Source organism: Stegostoma tigrinum, chromosome 32, assembly GCF_030684315.1.
Source record: "Stegostoma tigrinum isolate sSteTig4 chromosome 32, sSteTig4.hap1, whole genome shotgun sequence".
Lineage (NCBI taxonomy): Eukaryota > Metazoa > Chordata > Chondrichthyes > Orectolobiformes > Stegostomatidae > Stegostoma > Stegostoma tigrinum.
In genome coordinates, this window is record NC_081385.1 from 4829218 (window position 1) to 4850717 (window position 21500).

Here is a 21500-nt window from a genome sequence, read left to right on the forward strand (position 1 = left end):
TCACTATCATATGGATTAGTGCAAGAATGCATTTAACGGGAGGCTATATAACTGCAAGAGACAAGTACTAGGATAAGATGAAATGGCTTGGAGGCAGCAAGTGCAAAGCATAAATACAGGCACAGACCAAATTAACAGAATGCCTGCTTTGTGGTAAATACTTGTTAAAAACAAAATTTGGGTCCAATAAAATGATGATATCTGTATAGCTTTGAATCAAATCAATTCTGGTTTGATCAATTGTGTGAAACAAGCCCCTTTGGACTTGATTCAAAAAAATCATTGGAGTTATATACAATGGGAACTCGAACACACCGGGGTCATGGAGGCTGTGGAAAAAACAGAAGTACAATTTATTTACAAGGCTGGTGGTATGACTGGTTGGCATAAGGCAACATCTACAATCAGTGTAAATAAAGGTTTCAAAGATACATTCAAACAATGTTTCCATTCTGTCAGCTCTTTTTAAAGAAATAATTAACGTGATTTGCCAAGAAAATTAAATATATAGGATGTGTACATATATTCATTTCAAAAATCAAAGTGAGCCCAGAAATGGTTCAGCTGAGAGTACAGTACCACAATTAATTAATGTTAGAGGCTCCAGAGCATTGCAACAGCCCTGCAGATTCCCACATCATGGTAATTGAAGTAGCACAGGCCAGCAAAAGTGACCGCTGATAGGACATGGAGGCCTGCCTTGGCCAGTTTCACCTTGGTGTCTCCGTGTACGTAATCTGTAAGTATTTGCCCAAGACCCCTATAAGAGAACAGAGGCATTAACAAATTAAACAGGCAATGAACTTCTACACAAAATCCAAAACCATTGCTCTGTGAATGCCCATGTTTTCCAAAGATTGTAAATAGTCCAACATTCCCCCAGTGCAATAATGAACACGTTTCCCCCATGAAATAATTTTTTGTTATAGTGAGAGAAATCTTTGAAATTTTCAGCAAAATCAGACTTATTATTAAGCTGCTATAAATACATTTGGCACATTAGGGATCAATGATTAAACATATGGATCAAATATTTTGGGAAATAAGGAAATAATTTTTCATGCAAATATTGGTAGGAATTTGGAACCGTAAAAGAAGAAGAAATAGGAGTAGGTTGTTCTGCCCCTTGAGCATGTTACACAATTCAAGAGGATTATGGCTGATCAGACATTCCTCACAACTACTTCCTTGCCCTTTCCCCATTATGGTCAATTCTCTGATTGATCAAGAATCTATCCCAGCCTTAAATATACACAAGAATTCTGCCCCACAGCTCTCTGTGACAAAGAGTTCCAAAGACTGTTAATCCTCAGAAAAGAAATTGCTCTTCATCCCAATCTTAAATTGGGACCGCTTCATTCTAAGGTACCTTCTGGTCCTAGACTGTCCCATAAGGAGAAAATCCTCTCAAACCCCTTAAGAATCAGATGTTTCAATGAGATCATCTCTCAATCCAGTGAGTAGAGTCCCAACCTGTCCAATCTCTTCATACCAGGATCATCTTTGTGAACCTTCTTTGAAGTGCCTCCAGTGAGATGATCTCTTTCATAAGGGGACCAAAACTGCTCACAGCACTCCAGATATGTTCTCCCCACCACAATGTAAGCCTCCCTACTCTTGAAATAAAGGCCAACATCCTATTAGCCTCAGAGTTCTGAAGAAGGGTCACCAGACCCAAAACGTTAACTGTTTTCTCCTTCACAGATGCTGCCAGACCTGCTGAGCTTTTCCAGTAACTTTGTTTTTGTTCTTGATTTACAGCATCCACAGTTGTTTTGGTTTTTATTTATTAGCGTTCCTGATGACCTGCTGCCCATGTGTACTAGCTTTCTGTATTTCATGCACAAGTGCCTCAAGTCCCTTTGTGTTGCAGGTTTCTGCAATTTTTCTCCATTTTAATATTCTTTTCTTTTGTTCTCCTTCTGAAATGACCAACTTCACATTTTCCCCAGTTATACTCCATTTGCCAACATTTTGCCTACTTGATTAACCTCTCAATACCTCTCTAAGATGTTTATATACCTTTCACAACGGGCCTTTCCACCTATTTTTCTGTTGTCTGTAAACATGTCTTTAGTATATTCGCTTCCTTCACCAAGTAACACAGTAAAAGTAATATAGACAGTTGTGGTCCCAGCATTGAGCCTTATGGAACCCCACTGGTCACAGGTCACCAACCTGAAAGAACCCAATTTTACTTTCAGTACTTGCTATCCCAAAGGAGTGAACTCAAGTCTGACAACAATTCTTCAACAGCTAGCTGAATTGAGACATCTTGCTCAATTAAGTAGGTTCAGTATGAAAGCGTACACACCAAGCAGAGTCAAGCCATTTGATCAAAACCGATCACGATTCTGATCTCATGCACAATTTTCTAGGGCGGACAGAATAAATGACTGGTGAACCAACGTTACCTCTCAAACATTACGCACAAGTTTACTCATCCAGTTACTCCTTTTTCTTTGTTTCCCTTTTGCTGTCTTATCCCCACTTGCTGTTTCCTGCCCATTAGCCAATTCTCTATCTGTACCAATGTGTTACCTCCAACACCATAGACTCCTATCTCACGAATTCACCTTTTGTCAAGTACTAGTTCCTGTCAATCCACTCTGGCTGAGACTTTTTCAACATACTCTAAACTAGTCAGATACAATTTCTTTTTCACAAAGCTACACTGGCTGCTTGCTTAGATCATAATTTTCCAAATGTTCTGTTTTGTCCTTAACTAATTCCAATACTTTTCCAATAATAGATGGTTTTGCAACCATTTTCTACAAATGAGGTCAATTGATTCAATGTTAAACCAGATAAACTTGTGTGAACAAAGATATTCTGACTCAACAAGCAGAGGTGGAAATCTGAAGAATGATTTAGAGTGATGTTCCACTTTCAGAACTAACCAATTTTGAGAAACCAAAGCTGAGTATTAGGGTCAGATTTGAGATTTCAGAACACACAATGCAATATTATATTGATCACATTTAGTTGCAGTGATTCTATTCAGGTATTTCTATCTTTCTTCCACTGCCCTGAGCACATTACATTTTCAGTAAAAAATGAAAAAATAGGCAACTTTGCTCCAAAGTATAAATAGCCAGCAGTGAACTAGCACCCAAGTGCTTTAAGGTGACTCTTCTGGAAATCTTTACCAATGGGAATCCAACTGCTATTCCTCTGCAGCAGAATGACAAAGTTAAGCAGAGGAGGACGAGAGGACCATTGCTTTCTCAATTCTAAGTGCAAGGATCATGAGTTTAGGCTTCATTGCAGAAGACAATATATGTGACAGCAGTATTGAGGAAGCTCACAGCACAGCTATAAGAGTTGTCAAATTTAAATTAATAATCCTGAGTTTGTATCCAGACTAAATGAACCGTCCTTAATTTTCACACTATCATTAAGAGCTTGTAATTATCAGCTTTGTCTGCTTCACTGGAAACATTTCTGGTCTATTTTCCTCTTATAGTCACAATTCTGACATACCACCTCCATCCCTCCTATCATGGGATATCCCAAGACGTATGGAGGTCTCCAACAGTGGTCTAAACATTACCAGACACAAATGCATAACTTCTGCACATTACGAAACCCTTTGCTTGCCAGGTTAGCTTAGGTCCCTCAGTTTACTCTATTCCTTCCCTGCAAGCAATACACCCTGTTGACAGGCAATGAAGGAGTCAACATCTTTTGCCAGGAATAGAGAATGAAAATTTACAAAAAGACAGATATAAAGAGAGAGGGGGTCAACTCAGAAAAACAACATTTGTGGTTATTTCATGTCAAACTAAAAGCACCACAGGTTGTGGCCTGTGGGCACAGGCAGATTAACACAGCAAACATCTCAAAGCAGGACGTCACAAATTTATTTTTAAATGGAAAAATACCCCACCACCACACTTCTGTCCAAAACGTTCAACAAGATGCCCCACAAACACATGAATTACAAGTCAGTTTCCATTTCATTAACTGGTTTGTTCAATTTTAATTTCACTACTTGCTATTCCAAAGGAATGAACTCAAGTCTGACAACAACTCTTCCCACAGTTAGCTGAATTGAGACATCTTGCTCAATTGATTAGGTTCAGTATGGAAGCGTACACAGCAAGCAGAGTCAAGCCAGTTGATCAAAGCTGAGATAACAAAGTGTGGAGCTGGATGAACACAGCAGGCCAAGCAGCATCTTAGGAGCACAACTGATTACAATTCTGATCTCATGAACAATTTTCTAGTGTGGACAGAATAAATCGTGACTGGTGAACCAATGTTACCTCTCAAACATTACGCATAGTTTTACTCATCCAGTTTCTCCTAATTCCTAGTTTCCCTTTTGCTGCCTTTCCCCTGCCACACCACACATAAGGGACATCTGACTAACAACAAAAGCCAAAGACTGCAGATGCTGAAAATCTAACATATAAACAGAAAATACAGGTGAAACACAGCAGTGCCTGTGGAGACAGCAGCAGTTATTCGTTCAAGTGAAATATGACTTATTCAGAACTGGCTTATCTGATGATCACCCTATTTTAGACCAGTTACTGTAAATTCACAAAACAAATTTCCCTAACGGAAAAACAGGTGATGAAATTATTTTCAACATTTTTCAAACCAAGAAATTAAGTGAAACTTAATCTCAAAATTATCTTTCAGTAAATGTCTGCTGTTAACCTCAAAGTCTAGATTCAGATCAGTGCCCGAATGATCAAAGCAGTATGGGGAGGTTCTGTAAAATAAATTAATTCTTTCCAGCAATGACCCCAAAGATTTGCAGATGTATATTTATGGTAAGCAGATATAGCAAGCAATTCCAGTTAAGTTCCAGCCAACATTAGCAGGAAAATTACATCAGCCACTACATTTCAGTGTTCAGTTAGCTGCCACAACGTGTAACAAGATTTCTTTTTGCAGAAAAATAACAATGTGCATTTATATAGTTCCTTAAACATAATGAATGTTCCTGAGAACAGCTGTTTCATCAAACCAAATTTGATTCTGAGCCACGTAAGGAAATATTATAACAGGTGGCCCAGAAATTGTCTCGACAGGAAGGTTTTAATTAGTGACTTAAAGGAGTGAGGTCATTAATTATTAGTGATAATGGGAACTGCAGATGCTGGGGAATCCGAGATAACAAAGTGTGGAGCTGGATGAACACAGCAGGCCAAGCAGCATCTTAGGAGCACAAAAGCTGACGTTTCGGGCCTAGACCCTTCATCAGAAAAGGTCAGTGATGTCGGTGTTTTTCTTTTGGAGAGGAAGATAATCATGTCTGAAAACAAACATATTTGAGATAATCAGCAAGGCACCCTGGGAGAAGATGTGAGCTACTTTGACCTCAACCAGTTCAACAGTAAATCATCCACCACACACACTTGGTTTCCAGTGTTCAAGAAATAGTCTGAGAATAGGCATCCTCAGCAAGCTCAAACCGACACTAGTTATCACGTTCCTTCCAAATTTCTCCACTGCTATTCTGAGGGTCACTGATTCGTGTTGAGGATACAACTTCCATTTTGCTTTGCCTTGGCTAAATGGACATATTTCACAAGACCCCCGATGCCCCAGAAACCACCAACAAACTTATTTTGACCCAACTGCTACATGTATATGCAGTCACTCCGAGGCATGGTCTTGAATAGTAATCAGGCCTGGAAGTTTTGCTGAACTGTCTCTGTAGTGCTTTCAGACAGAGGACTGTTACTTTATTTGAGAAAGTCAACAACACAGATTGAAACCTGAGACGTTCAACTCCAAATAGCTCAATCTCTGCCTTTAACAAAGGTACCTCAAATATTCCACGTTCCAACACTGGTGTATACTATCAACAAGATGATTCGCAAAAACTCAAGTAATCTTAATCACCTAGAAAGACAAAAGGTTGCAAACTGATGAGAACACAATCTGTAACCTTTTAACTTTGAAAGATATTGTCATTCTTTCAGTGTCACTGGGTCAAAATTCTGGGAGATCCCTTCCAAACAACACCCTGGATGAACCTGTGCTACATGGACGTGGTTACCATAAAGATCCTACTTTTGCAATCTCGCACCTCGCCCAAGTTACAGCAACACTCAGCTTACATTCACCACCGATCATCTCCCTCTAACGACAAAGCAGTCCCACGGCTCTCTGGGACTATGGTGATTTTACCTTATTTTACACCACATCAGCTGCTGTGATCTAAAAAGGAGAATCACTGCCATCCACTCAGGAGTAGAGTTCTACAGGAGAGGAAGATGCCCTTCAAGTAATTAGGATGAGCAATAAATTCTAGTCTGGCCAATGATCCAACACACAAGGAACATTTTTTCCCAAAACTCTGAGGGAACAATTGAGGAGAGACAGTACTGCAGTGGTAATGTCACTGGGCAAGTAACCAGAGTCCAGGCTAATGCCCTGGGCACACAGGTTTGAATCCCATCATGGCAGATGGTGAAATTTTACATCCCATTAATAAACATGCAAAGTACAGTCAGTGTCAGCAAAGGTGACCATAATATCCAACACCAAATGTCAAAACTCAGTATAGTTCAATAATATCCTTTGATGGAGGGAAATCTATTGTCCTTACCTGGTCTGGGCTAGGCTACATGCGAATTAACAGCAATGTAGCTGACTCTTAATCGCTTGCTGTAATGGATGAGCAAGCCACTTAGTTCAAGAGCAGTTAGAGATGTGTGGCAAATTCTGACCATGTCAGTTATACCTATATTCCACTGAAGAATGCTAAATAAAACAAAATCCCAACTTTTCTAATATCTTCACATAATTGAGGCATTTCATGTCCCCTATCAATGTAATCTATCAAACCAAATTGTCTATCCTGTTCCAATAATTAAATCAAAATTAGTAGAAAAGAAATTACACACAGAACTTAAAATGTGACCTTACCAATGACTATGGAGCGTAACAGCTGCAGCCAATGAGTAATCCATGACAGTTCCCGGGTAGAAATAGGCAGAAGGTATAAGGCCCAATAAGGTGACACTTAGTATCCTCTCACTTGTCCAATGTAGAGACGCAGCTTTTGAACCAGCTAACAAACGAAGGAATAAAATGACACGCAATAATGGGTAATCATAATGTGTATAACACCAGGTAAAAATCTCTAATCACATTGATTTAACTGGACAACAGAAGCAACATGAATAGCCCCACAATTCCAGTCAACAAATCAGATCCTAATTTGCAGAAGAGAATTTAAAAAGCACCTAATAAGATTAGTCATTTGTGTACAAAAGAATCCAGCAATTTGAACTAAAACAACATTGAGTCAGAAATAAACTGTAATAAATACAAACAGAAAAGATGCCACTCTACAGAAATTGTGCAACATTTTGAACTTCATGTGAACTTTCAGGTGTTAAATTTCTGTTGCTGTAGTCAACATTTGAAGAAACTACTTAGAAGACAGGCAGAGGAAAACTTTATAAAACTGGATCAGTTAAATTACCAATGCATGAAATTTGTCAGTATCTTCTGCCCATGATCATTTCCAATTATATTGTCAATTTCATTATCAGACGTTTGAACTCCCACAAGACCAAATTTCCAAATAAGCAAACAAACAGGAATATAACAATGGCTGAATGCTCTTGCTTACACAAGATGGCTTCACATTATGTTACAGTGCCATTTATACAGGGCAAATAACCAAGGTCTTTTCTTAGGGGAGTCCAAAAACTAGAGGGTATAGGTTTAAGGAGCGAGGGGAAAGATTTAAAATAGACCTAAGGGTCAATGTTTTCATGCAGATAGTGGTGCATTTATGGAATGAACTGCCAGAGGAAGTGGTGGCGACTGCCACAATTACAACATTTAAATAGATAGGTATATGAATACAAAGGGTTTAAAGGGTTACAATCCAAATGCTGGCAAATGGAACTAAGACTTAATTTATTATATCTGGTCAACATGGACAAGTTGGACCAATGGATCTGTTTCCATGCTGTACATTTGTGACTACGTACTATTTTCCTGTCAATATGATTGTGCGCATAACCTGTTGTGCCTTTATGGTCACAAATTCTAGAATCTACACCTCCTTATGGTCAAATAAAGGTAATTGTTTTCTCTCTCCCACTGATGTGGTTCCTGAGGTCAGTTAGAAACTAGATTTTACAATGTTTTGAAACATGCTCCAGATAGTGGAAATTAATTGCTTCCTCTTTTTCTTAAAATGACAGAAATACATGAAGTGCAGCATGATGTATTGCATTCGGTACAGTTTCTCGTACATTCAATTAGCTCAAAGCTTTTCACTGACGGTAAATGCATTGACAGTGAAGCAACTGGAAAAAAGGGAGATACGAGAAAAATTAGGTTATGAACTAAAGCTCCTCCTACAGCCATGTTTTAAATACATTTCTGAAAATAAAAAAGGGTGATGGTAAAGTGGAAGAGAGTAGCGAAGATGAGATATTGCGGCCATTGAGAACAGCACAGAAGATTTGGGAAAAGGAACAAACCAGTGCTAAATGAAAACAGACATGCACTTATTTAGTGACACCCAGAATCTCAGGGAATCCTAAAGCTCATTGTGGTGTACACAGTAAGATAGCCAATTTGCACAAAGAAAATCATCGGCTCTCTCAGAATTCTCAAAGCTCACAGAAAACAATCTGACTAAAGATACGGCGACACACTTAGCTAATATTCCCAACCTAAGAATTTGATGGAGAAAGGTGTTCCTGACTGAAGATCAAGGGAGAAGGCACAGAACACTCCAGAAGACGTATCCAGGCTTTAATTTTGAGAGACTGAATTTTTATTTTTATTAATTTGGGTTATACAAGTTGGTTTTGTATTTTATGTAACAAAATACCATTAGTATTTTGTTTTACTTGGTAATAGCTAGTGGTTGAGAGGGGAATTGTTTGGTTCATTAGTAGTCCTGTTAATTTCTTCACTATTAGATTAGTAAATTGTTAGTTGTTTGATTATAGTGACTGTCAGGGGTTCATTTCATTTAACTTCCCTTTTATAGTAGATTGGGGGGTGACAGGCAGGTTATACTACTTTTAACATTTCTTTTAACAGATTATAAAAGGTGAGGCAAGCTTTTCTGGGGGTTTTGGTTTTAGTTATCAGTGTGCATTTGATATCTGCTTTCATAACAGTGCAATAAGGAGATCAGGAAACAGGGAGCGAGGGCAGGCAGGAAACAGACAGGACAGGGCTTTTCTTTAATACCATCTCTGGAAGAAGGTACCACCAGCAATGCAATGCTCCCTCTGTACTGAGAGTGGAATATCAGTACAGGTTTCGTGCTCATATTTGTGGAGTGAGCTGAAACCTACAACTTCCTGATTCAGAGGCCAGAATTGCAATCCATGGAGCTACAACTAAGCAGCAAGTGGCAACAGGTGTGAGCACACAGGGTTTGGGAATGGGCAGCCATGGTGAATATGGAAGCAGGAATTTCAATCTCGCATTGACTATCAGGCATTTTGAAATTTGCAACAGGACAATAGGAAGTGCAGGGACTTACTGCGTCAGCCAGGTGTGGGCTACATTGTATTGAACGAGAGTTGGGAATTTTGGAAGGAAAGCAGAGAAGATGACAAAGGTCAATACTTAGTGCCTAAGTGCACACAAATGATGGAAATTTCCATCAGTTATAAGATCGAATTTGCCACTCATCAAAAAGGCACAGAAAAGAATCATCGTAATTCATGATTCGGGACTAATAAAGTGAATTGGGTTACAAAGAACACAATGAAATGCTGATAGGATAAGATAGAGGCCCAGGGAGTATAAGTTGGGCAAAATTGTTTGAGACATGATGCTACTTCATACTTTGTTGAGATCAGATGATCAGCTCATTACAAGCCATCACAACAGATCTACACCTCATGACTTCATGTTGGGGCATGCTAATATGTTTTGTATTGGAATTAATTGTACTTTTGCTGCTACTGATTTGCTTCCTTGTCATGCTCATCTAGCTGACTATAGATTCACAAGAACCAATCACCGTGTGAGCCGGAGCGAGTAGCAAGTAGCAATTAAACTGCATGCAAGATCAAAGCCGAGCCAGGGTCCTCCACAAACAACCACATATCTGTCAATTCCATTGGGAACATAAACTGATTTTCCAGGTGTCAGAAGCCGATTATAGTGTTCCAACTGTTCACCCAGCGGAGATCAAAGACCACGATAAAAACCTTCAGAAACCAACTAAAATCAGATCTGCAACAACAACAAATTAAGTGTGCAGAAAGATGTCGTACTGACGCAGATTTAAACTTTTGTTTCAATTCCCATCTTACGGCAGATTAGCAGACAATTGGTGGGCAGAACAAAAATTTAGTACATTATAGGCTCAGTTCCCTTATCCTACAGGGTTTGCTCCTGGCAGCAAAACCATTACTGTGGCATTGAGCAGAAGTAAATTGCATGAAGATAGGGAGAGAAAGGCTTGGATCCTCACAGAGTTATTTATGTCCATTGCTCAGGTGACTAACATGGGGAATTAAGAAACAACCAGCTATAACAATTACATGGACCTGGAGAAACAGAGCCACTCTAGAAAGTAATAGCACTGAACGAGACAAATGAATGGCTCTAGCACATTAGCGTAAATGGAATAGGAATATAACATTAAGAAAGCACAACATAGCCTGAGTCATAATATTACAGGATGATGTCATCACATTAGAAAGGAGATTTAAGGAGGATTTCCATAAATAGGGAATTTTAAGTCTGAGAAAAGATTGCATTTTCATTTTTGCGTCGGATGTGGGCTTTGCTGACAAAGCCAGCAGTTGTCACCTATCACTACATCACGAGTGGTTTGTTTGACCATTTCCGATAAGAGTCAAGCATATTGCCATCGGTCTGGATTCACATGTAGGTCAGAATAGGTAAGAATAGTGGATTTCCTTTCCTGAAAGACATTAGTGAACTAGATGGGTTTTATTCATCAATGAAAGTTTGACAGTCACCATCATTAAGACTAGCTTAATTTTAAGACAGTTTTTATTAATTAAATTTGCATTTCACCAGTTGCTGTGGTGAGACTTGAATGAGTGTTTCCCAGAGCATTAAAATAACAATGATAACTTAATACAGATCAGATGAGATGTTCAAAAAGCAAAAATTTATTTTTAGACTACCACGGATAAACAAATATTCCCTTACTATTGTTATTGTTTATCTCTATCCTCACAAAACAGATTTTAAATGGTTACAATATATTTGTTAATGATTATATAGTTTCCTCTTTTTGCTAATGCTTGTGATGAAGCTAATGCTAATACTGAGATTTCGTTACTTCAGTTAAGAGTTCAGGAAGTTGAGATTTCAGGAGGAGGATACACTAGAAAGTGGGAGCTGACACCCTAGCCTGCAATCCCATTGCTCAAAGGGTCAAATGGATAAACTTGCTCCTAAGTCCTACCTTCCTAATAGTTTGGGTTATTGCATTACTCTTATAGTGACATTACCAATATGCTACAATCTCCCCAGTAGGGTGTGGGTGTTTTCTTTAAACCAGAGGAGGTTAACTGGAGATTTAATTGAGGTGCATAAAATTGAGAGCCCTAAGTGTGGTGCAAAGGAATGAACCATTTTTATGAGCAGAGAGGACAAGTAATTCATGGAAAGAATTGAGGATATTTGATGAATTCTTTCACCTGGTAGATGGTAAATGGTATAGAATTCACAGTTTGAAAGGGTGATTGAAATAGAAACCCTTAGAGAAAATTCTCAGATATACCTTCAAGGAGCTGTAATTTTACGATGCATTAAGTTCTTTTGGCTGATGAGAATTACCCCTTTTTGTACTATAAATCTTGCTACAAAAAGGTACAACTGGAAAGCACTGCAACATCCATTATTTGCTTAACACAACATTCCTCATTCAAAAATCCATTCTCACCTCTGTCCCCTGGAGAAGTCTCTCCAAAACATCTCCCAAGAGGAGAGGGAGACAAACTGAAAACATCCCTGAACTGGCAATCTGGAGGCCCAGGCTATTTAAGTGTGAACATGGGTTCAAATCTCACCATGGCAGCTCATAGAATTTGAATTTAAAATCAGGAAAAATTGTGGAATAAAAATGATCAAGGTCATTTAAGAATCCATCCAGTTCACTCATGATTCCAGAGCTACAACAAAATAGTTGATTCTTAACTGCCTTCTTAATGGCCTAGTAAGCCATTCAATTCAAGGGCAATTAGAGATTGGCACGAAATGCCAGCTTCACAGCAACGCCCACACCCATTAAACACAAAAAATAAATGAATATTCTTAGATTCAACTCTTAATCCCATCTCTCTCACCTCACTTGCCATTTGTTACATATTCTACTTCCCCCTGCATTGCATTGAAAGGTGTCAAATCTGTTTCCATGCCATGACATCTCTTAAAAGTCGAACTACAAAAGCGCAAGTCTGCTTGTTAAAACCAGAACATTTCAATCCCTTTACTGCCACCTGCTGTTTGCCACTAAGTACCTTAAGCTGCAAACCCACATAAAAGCACATCAGATCCAAACGATAAAACCTACTTTTAGGGGAGATGTTGATGTTGATGTTGTGGTAATGTTACTGTGTTAACAAAAAAAGATTCAGTCTAATATCCCTAGGACATGAGCTCAAAACCCTCCACAGAGGCTGCTGGTAATAAACATGTGAACCAGAAAGCTACTCCCAGTAATAATCATTACATTGCAAAATACATCTGGTTCACTAATGTCTTTTAAGCAAAGAAATCTGCTGTCTCATGCACTCTGGCCTAATTGCAACTCCAAGCCCACAGTAACTCGATTAACTCAATGCCCTCAAATGGTCTAACAACAATTCAGTTCAAGCATACTTAGGAATGGGCAACAGATACTGTCCCTGCCAGGCGTGTTCTCTCTAAGCTGCATGGCTGCTCCAAGGTTTTGCACACACCAACCGTTGTATCAATGCGCTGACAACTGGTTTCAGTGGTCTGTTCACAGCAGCGACTTCAAGGGTTCACACATCAAAAAGTAAGTTAGCGGCAGTATTATTTGTCAGCCTTGCCCACACTGTCCAAAGAACAAAAAAAACTATACAGCAGAGATAACTGAAGGACGATAAATAATTGGAAACTTTGCTAAGCTGTAAGCTATTTCGTAGTTGCACAACTATTATCCTTTGTAGTTTTGGTCGGAAACAAGTGCAGCTCAAGAAACAGAAAACAAAATCAAAGCAGTACAGTAAATGCATACAGATAATATGGGTTTCCCTAATAATGTTTAACTCTGAGGGAAGTTTTTAAACCAGTGATCTGACGTAATCTATCCAAAGCTGTCGACTGCACTTCAAAGGTTGTGTTTTGGCTTTGAATTTCTAAACGCAAAGCAATATAGGAATGCAGCCCCTTGAGCCTGTATTTCCATTCAATTAGATCATGGCTAGTCTCCACCTTAATTCAGTCTGGTGTGAGCAGTCTTAATACAGTCAACTGAACAGAAAATGTACATCAAACGGAGTCTTGAAATTTTCAATGCTTTTTTTGACGGGTGAACTTTTTATAAAAAGAAAAGATTTCTGCTACCCCTTCTGTGAAGGAGTGCTTCTGAAAAACACCCCTGAACAGCTCAGCTCTTACACTGAGCTTATGCTCTTCTGCATTCTGCACACCTTAGAAATACAATTAGTCTATTTACCTTAGCAAATCTTTCAATTTCAAAAAATTGACTGCAAATGTTGGAAATATGAGATAAAAACAAAGTTTTGGTAATGCCTATCAGGTTAGGCAGCATTTGAGGAAAGGGTTGATGGTTAATATTATTTCTTGATGAAAGTGAAGCCCCTTTCCCTTCTTTCCTACACCCAATAATCAGTCCTCTCTACACTGCTCAATACAGTAAGCAACCACCCTTCAACCATCCCTGCTAACAACACTTATGAAGTAGAGTTGTCAGTCTGGAATAAGGAGCCTCCACAATCAGACAGGTTCAGACATACAGTAAAGTGTAAACCAACCACAACTTCACAAGCCACATTACCACCTGTTTTTCCTGCACTTAGCCAGTGATAGAGTACCCACACCAAGTTGCGCCACAAACATCCCAGTTTCTGCCACTGGAACCACTTCCTAAGGGGAAGGAGTGCTTTGGGCACCTGGCATTCATACAACAGACCAGTGTCTCCTCTTCACAACTGCCATCGCTACTTCAAAGGAGGGGAGGTAGTTGTGTGTGTGTGTGTGTGTGTGTGTGTGTGTGTGTGTGTGTGTGTGTGTGTGTGTGTGTGTGTGTGTGTGTGTGTGTGTGTGTGTGTGTGTGTGTGTGTGTGGGGGGGGGGGGGGGGGGGGGGGGGGGGGGTGGGGGTTGCTCATGAACTCAAATGCTGCTATCTGAGCCCATTGCGGCGAACCTCATTGAATCATAGAAGTCCCTTAGTGTGGGAAAAGGCCATAACACTCCAAGTCTGCACTGACCCTACAAACAAAATCCCCCAGATCCAGGCCCTGGCCTATAACTATTACCCCACATTTACTATGGCTAATCCACCTAGCCTATACATCCCTGGACACACTGGGCAATTTATTGTAACATGGCCAATGCACCTAACTTGCATACCTTCCGACTGTGAGACGAAACATGAACACACAGAGAAACTCTCACAGATCAAGGCACTACGAGGCAGCAGTGTTAACTGCTAAGCCAGCATGCCACCTGCAAATATCCTATCCTTTCTCCACATTTCTGCACCACAGAAAGAAATTATAGGTGCAAATCCCCCTTCCTGCATCTGAAGCAGCTATTAAAGACAAAAGGCTTGGCTACGTCTGATACAACAGAAACTCTCAGGTACAACACTTACTCAAATGGCTGGGAGACGTATGAATCTGTGATGTCAGAAGCACTGGAGGCTGATGAATCTTTCTGGAAGCAAGAAGAGGTCCAACCACTAATGATCTACTGAAGATCATTGCTGGAGAAGAGCAAACACAAACAGACAGTTAACCTATGTATTAATGCCCACTGCAAAATTAAATATGCTTTCAAACTTTACTTATCCACTTATTATTCCACTACAGATTAGAGGGGAATGATGAAAGAAAATACATGTACATGGGCAGCAAATTTCAGTTTAGTCACTCAAGACTCTCATGCCATTCAATTAGATTACTGTTGTTCTTTGACTTTACTCATCCTTGTTTCAAGCTCTTCAACAGCTTCAGCTAACAAAAGTCTCCAAATTTTGATTTTAATCATTTTAATTAACAAATCCCCATCATCTCATTGAGTTTTTGTGAATGGAGTTCCAGATTCCCGCCATTATTTGGCATGAAGAAGTGTTATTGACCTCACCCGAGTGGCCTGAATGCCAATGATACACCCTTGTGGTGGAATGCTATGCTGGAGGAAATAATTTCTCTCAAATTATTCTTGTTCTCCGGTAGATAAACAAGCTGGCATATAATCAAACATGATATCACGGTTCAGTGACATATGAGGATGCTTACAAAGTTACATGGAGATGTGCTATTTTAGCACGGTTTACTGTCTGCTATCAGCCATACACACAGTTATGCATGAGTGTTACATACTGAAGATATTAATCAGGTTCTGATTGTAGGCTGCTGAAAGGAGTTACAGATGTGGCTGAGGAGCAGTATCCAATAACCTACTTCACGTTTCTTCTGAAGATTCCCAGAGCAAATGATTGTGCTTCTGAGGGAGTAATGAAAACTTGCTATGGAATGGAAGAAAAGGGGAGTTACAACTAGTTCCAATTATAACGCTGTGGTGGGTTCATCGGAGGAGGGCTCTTGTCGCACAGTGGAACCGTCCTTACTTCTGAGCAAGTGAGTCCATGGGTGTAAAAACATTTCTGAATAGGTTGATTAGAAAACAGGAACAAAATGAGCCTGTAGCATCCAAGCATAACAATGTTTACCACCCATGAAAATAAACATTTGCACAGCCAACCTGTTTTCACCCACTTATGGTCCCATTATCAATTTTTCTTTCCTACTGGCTGTCAACTATCCCTTTGTGTGCCTAACCTTCTTTCCATCCCTGGACTCCACCTCCACTCACCTGCTCCTTCCCCATGAAGTAATACTCCTCTACGGATATACAGTTCCCTTGCTCTCTCCCTACTGTCAAAGAATTCTCAAAACCTAATGCTTTGATCAAACTTTCAGTCAACTTTCCAAAATCCCTCCAACAAGGATCATTGCCTACACTTATATTACTATTATTTCTTTCATCCCACTCTGATTTCTCTCCAGTCGAGATCAAGTTGTTTGTGATAATCTCCATTCAGGTACACTTTGTGTCGTTAACCAAGGTGCAGGATTCAAGCATTAACACCCGAGTGAGAAAAATGGGTCAGAACAAACATGCTGCTGAACGCACCACCCACTGCCCTCCTTTACCCTGCAAAAACCAAAGGACCTTTCTTTTCAAACTGCAAATGCATGAACAACAATACATCCTGAACAGTTTATTCTGACAACACAAAGTTAAGTGTGACACCATAAAAATTCAACATACAAAATAAAAAGGTAGCTGCTGATTTAAACAGTGATTATCTGGACTCTGGACAAGGAGGTTTCTGGATCAGAATGACTAACAGCAACACACAAGTGAAATAAAAAATTGTGGATATTGTAAACCAAAACCAAAAACAAAAACGGAGATCGCTGGAAAAGCTCAGCAGGTCTGGCAGCATCTGTGTTGAGAAATCAAGAGTTGATGCTTTGGGTCGAGTGACCTTTCCTCAGAAGTTCTGAGGAAGGGTCATTCAACTGGAAATATCAACTTTTGATTTCTCAACACAGATGCTGCCAGACCTGCTGAGCTTTTCCAGCGATCTCCGTTTTTGTTACATTTAAATGAAGGTTTCTATAAAGAACTGACTGAAGGTACTTCACAGACATGAAAAAAATGCACTCCATGCAGATACATCAACAAGTAAAGGTGTAGCAAAAAGACTAGATTTTGAGATGGGTTTTAAAAGTGGAGAAGTGTGAAGGTGGTGTGTATTAGGAAAAGTATCCCAGGGCTAGAGGCACTATAGCTAAAGTCTTCCACAGGGGGTCAAACAGAAGAGAAGATGCACAACAGACCAGGTATGGAAGACAGGAGAGCATATGCGTCACAGAGACTTAAGACAGTCACAATGGGAGGGATGGAGCAATGTTGTAGCCGGATTTACAAATCAGGAAGGTATTTAAATTTAATTACAATGACTTGTTACATCTAGTGGGGTTTCCTGTAATGTGTGGACAATGGAATTCAGAAGAGTTCGAATTTACAGAGGATGCTGTTAAAAGGTCATGAAATCTGGGCTAGGTGTGGATATAAATCTTAGAATTGACGATCAATATAGGATTTAAAGTCTAGTTTTTGGATCAAATAAATCTTCAAGCCTACATGCCAGTAAGCAGGCCGGGAAGTGGTTTGTATTTAACCAATATTAAGTCAAAAGATATTTTGAGGCTTCACCAACTCAAATGCTGGCAACCATAAATGGGCAATGATGGATGTGAAGTTGAAAATGGTGGTGGAAACAGCAGAGTATTGTTTACATATAAATGGTGGCGATACTATCCATTTATTGACTCGAAGGTACTAACAGTAAAGCTTATTTTCAAGAAACTGGTGAGTACATTTTGAGGATTGTTGAGCAGTAGTGGTGTTCCTTTCTCTGGGCCATAAGGTCCAGATTCAAATCCCACTTAGTCCAGAGGTGTGTCAATAACATGTCCAAAGAGGTTTATTAAAAATAATTAGAAATTAAGAAAATGTGCTGCTCCTACATTGAATATAACGACTTTATTTTGGGGGAAAGACAGTGTCATGTGGCTCAGAGGTAGGGAGAGTATCACCATGGGTTTGGACCCAAGTCCAAAAAGTTTACTCAAATACATAAGAACCACTGTTCACCTGGGAAAAGTCTGATCTGTGAAAGGGAAAATTAGCACTTAAGCTAAATTGGCACTTACACTGTGCAGGGTATTGTGAATAAACCTATGCAGAAGATAGATCTGTTTCTTACTTTGCCGCCCCCACCCCATACCTTCGGATAATGCCAACATAATGCTGATTGCATCAGGAGATTAGAATCGACTCTGTACTCAACTCAAGTGTAAGATGCCAATAAATCTACACTACCATGCACAAATAAAGGATTCCAATCAGATTAAAAAGGGCAAAGATACAAGATAACATCACATGAGCACACAAACAATTTTCATGGGCCATAACAGTGCCAGACAAATGACAAAAGTTAGCTAAGGTGGTCAATAGGCAATGTCAATGGATATGGTTTATATGGACTTCTAGAAGACATTTGATAAAGTTCTGCATAAGAGAGTGTTAACTAAAATGCAGAAGTCCATAGAATTGACAGCAAGTTACTGGCATAGCTCGGAAATTGTTTGAGTGGCAGGCAGCAGAAAGTAGAGATACTAACTACTCAGATTGGCAGAATGTAACCAGTGGTGTCCCACAAGGATGTTTTAGGGCCTCAGTTATTCTCATTATCATTCATGACTCAAATAATGGCATTGAAAGTCATACATCCAAATTTGCTATGACAAAATCAGGCAGCATTGCAGAAAGTGCAGATGATAGCATGAAGTCACAAAGGGATATTGATAGACTAGATGAATGGGCAAAATTCCAGCAGATGGAGCTCAACATAAGCAAGTGTGATAGTGTCCATTTTAGATAGAAAAAAAATCAATAGATCAGCATAGTTTCTACATAGTATGAAATTGAATACAGCAGATAACCAAAAGAGACTCAAGGGGGTCAGATGCATAGATCTTTAAAATAACACAAACAGGTACAATAAATAATTAAGGCAGCTAATGGAATGCTAGCCTTTATATTTAGAGGACAGGAGTATAACGATACAGAAGTCATGCTGTAATTATATAAAACCCGAGTCATAGCCTGCATGGAGTATTGACAACAGACCTGGGCACCAAATCTCTGGCCAAAAGGTGGTGTATGGAGTTATGTCACAACTTGGCCACGATCTTATTGAACAGCAGAACAAACTTGAAAGGCTGAGTGATCTACTATTGTTTGTTAAGAAAGCATATGGTGTTTTGGCTTTCATTAACAGGGGGATTGAGTTTAAGAGTCGTGAGATCTTGTTGCAGCTCTATAAAACTTTGGTTAGACCGCACTTGGAATACTGCGTCCAGTTCTGGGCGCCCTATTATAGGAAAGATGTGGATGCTTTGGAGAGGGTTCAGAGGAGGTTTACCAGGATGCTGCCTGGACTGGAGGGCTTATCTTATGAAGAGAGGTTGACTGAGCTCGGTCTCTTTTCATTGGAGAAAAGGAGGAGGAGAGGGGACCTAATTGAGGTATACAAGATAATGAGAGGCATAGATAGAGTCGATAGCCAGAGACTATTTCCCAGGGCAGAAATGGCTAGCACGAGGGGTCATAGTTTTAAGCTGGTTGGTGGAAAGTATAGAGGGGATGTCAGAGGCAGGTTCTTTACGCAGAGAGTTGTGAGAGCATGGAATGCGTTGCCAGCAGCAGTTGTGGAAGCAAGGTCATTGGGGTCATTTAAGAGACTGCTGGACATGCATATGGTCACAGAAATTTGAGGGTGCATCCATGAGGATCAATGGTCGGCACAACATTGTGGGCTGAAGGGCCTGTTCTGTGCTGTACTGTTCTATGTTCTATGTTCTATGTTCTACTATCGTTCCTATGTCCTAAACAGAACAGTTATCTAGCTAATTTCATCACATGTGTACAATGCACTCCGTGCTATTTAACCCATTTAGTCTCATCCAAAAAGTTTTGTCACAAAATTCCTGATTATAAATCTGGGTTACAGGAATTTATAACAGAAATATAAAATATAATAGGGGTGAATTATATCCACAAACACTAGTACAGTTATCCTACCTCTAGTCCTAACTCATTTGAAGATTGTGTTTTTGACAGTTAAAAAAATTTTGTTTTGAATCATACTTTAATGTTTCTCAGCCAAGAAGTACTTTTTGAAGAGTAACTGTGGAATGTGAAACCTTGATGAGGAATCTTGCTGTTAACATTCAATACACACTCTATCTACCTTTGGAAGTTGGTGATCCATGGTCCAGTAATTCCATCTATCTAGTAATAGATGAAACAATAGAGAGGATGTAAAGAAGCAGTTAGTATAGCTGAAGATATCCTAGATCTATGGTGTGAATGAAAAATAAGTATGGCCATATATGCACTAAGGAAGACAGAACTAGAAAAGCTGGGATCAAGCTAAATACAGAAAAATACATTGTGCAGTTAACACATTGGCAATTCTTCTGCAAGGTGCATACAGTTAGAGGCCAGCCGAGTGCTGATACAGTCATAACTATCCCAGGGCTGGAAGCTCTAAACGCCAAGAAAACATTGAGAAGTTTCGAAGAAGGATCACTGGACTCAAAACATTTACTCTGCTTTTTTGTCACAGATGCTCCCAGACATGTCGAATTTCTATTTTTGTTTCAGACCTTCAGCATGCACGGTTCTTTGTTGTATTACAACGAGAAGTTTATTTTGTTTAATCCACCACATTACTTCTTTCAGCATCCACCTTGGTCAGCTAGAAACCCTTTTTCCCTTCCTTACACGCCTCTGTTCACACAAACCCTTTCATTCCCCCCCAGAACCATCTCTTACTACCATTCCGCAACAGCACCTCTCACGCCACTTATCCAACACCGCATCCCTCTTGCCCCACTCTTAGAATCCCCCTACAGTGTGGGAAGCAGGCTCTGCAGTCTATCTAGTCCAAACCTATCCCTGTAATATTACATTTCCCGTGGCGAACCCACCTAGCCTACACATCCCTGGACATTTTGGGACAATTAGAATGGTCAATCCCCCTAACCCTTGGACTGTGGAAGGGGAGGGGAGGGGAGCGGAGCAGAGTACCCACAAGAAACACACGCAGACACGGGAAGAACGTACAAACTCCACACAGAGAGTCGCCCGAGGCTGGAACTGAACCCCGGTCACTGGCGCGCCCGCCGCCGCCTCTTAGCCCGACCTCTCTTCCCTGCACCGCTCCATCCCACCTCCACTTGTTAACCCTTCTCTTGCCTTGGCTGTCACTGCGAACTCTGAGTGGAACATCACGACAGTGTGATGGACGGCAAGCTAAACGAGCTGTTATTTGCGGTGGTTTGGAGTGAGACTGGGTGGCCGTTACCGCAGTAAGCGGGCCTGGCCTGCCCCCTCTTCACCCTGTCTCAGTGAGTCAGGCGGAGTGGGAATTAACATTAAACTCTTAGTCCGGCGGCTAACACTACAACAACATTAAATCCGAACCCAGCTAAAAACTTTCCACCCCCAAACTAGAGGGGGATAGTCACTCACGCTTAAAGCCGCGTCCGCAGATCAGAGTTTGCTTGACAACAGCCGCCATTTCAATCTCCCCGGGCAAGGTCACCCTACCGGAAGTAATGGCCAAGCACCGGAAACAACATTTTTCGCGCGCACGCATCTGCACACTAAGGCCTTATGGGAGTTGTAGTCCTGGGCTACATTG

The 21500-nt window shown here is 40.2% G+C and overlaps 1 protein-coding gene across 1 annotated transcript; it reads right to left on the bottom strand.

Annotated features, from left to right (window-relative positions):
* Positions 1 to 334: 334 nt before the first annotated feature.
* sdhdb (succinate dehydrogenase complex, subunit D, integral membrane protein b) lies at positions 335 to 21413 on the bottom strand. Its single transcript, XM_048562248.1, has 4 exons — positions 21329 to 21413; positions 14805 to 14915; positions 6892 to 7036; positions 335 to 760 (listed from the first exon to the last, which is right to left on the bottom strand). The coding sequence occupies exons 1-4, from the start codon at positions 21375 to 21377 to the stop codon at positions 595 to 597; spliced, it is 471 nt and encodes a 156-aa protein (XP_048418205.1). The 5' UTR covers positions 21378 to 21413; the 3' UTR covers positions 335 to 594.
* Positions 21414 to 21500: the final 87 nt, after the last annotated feature.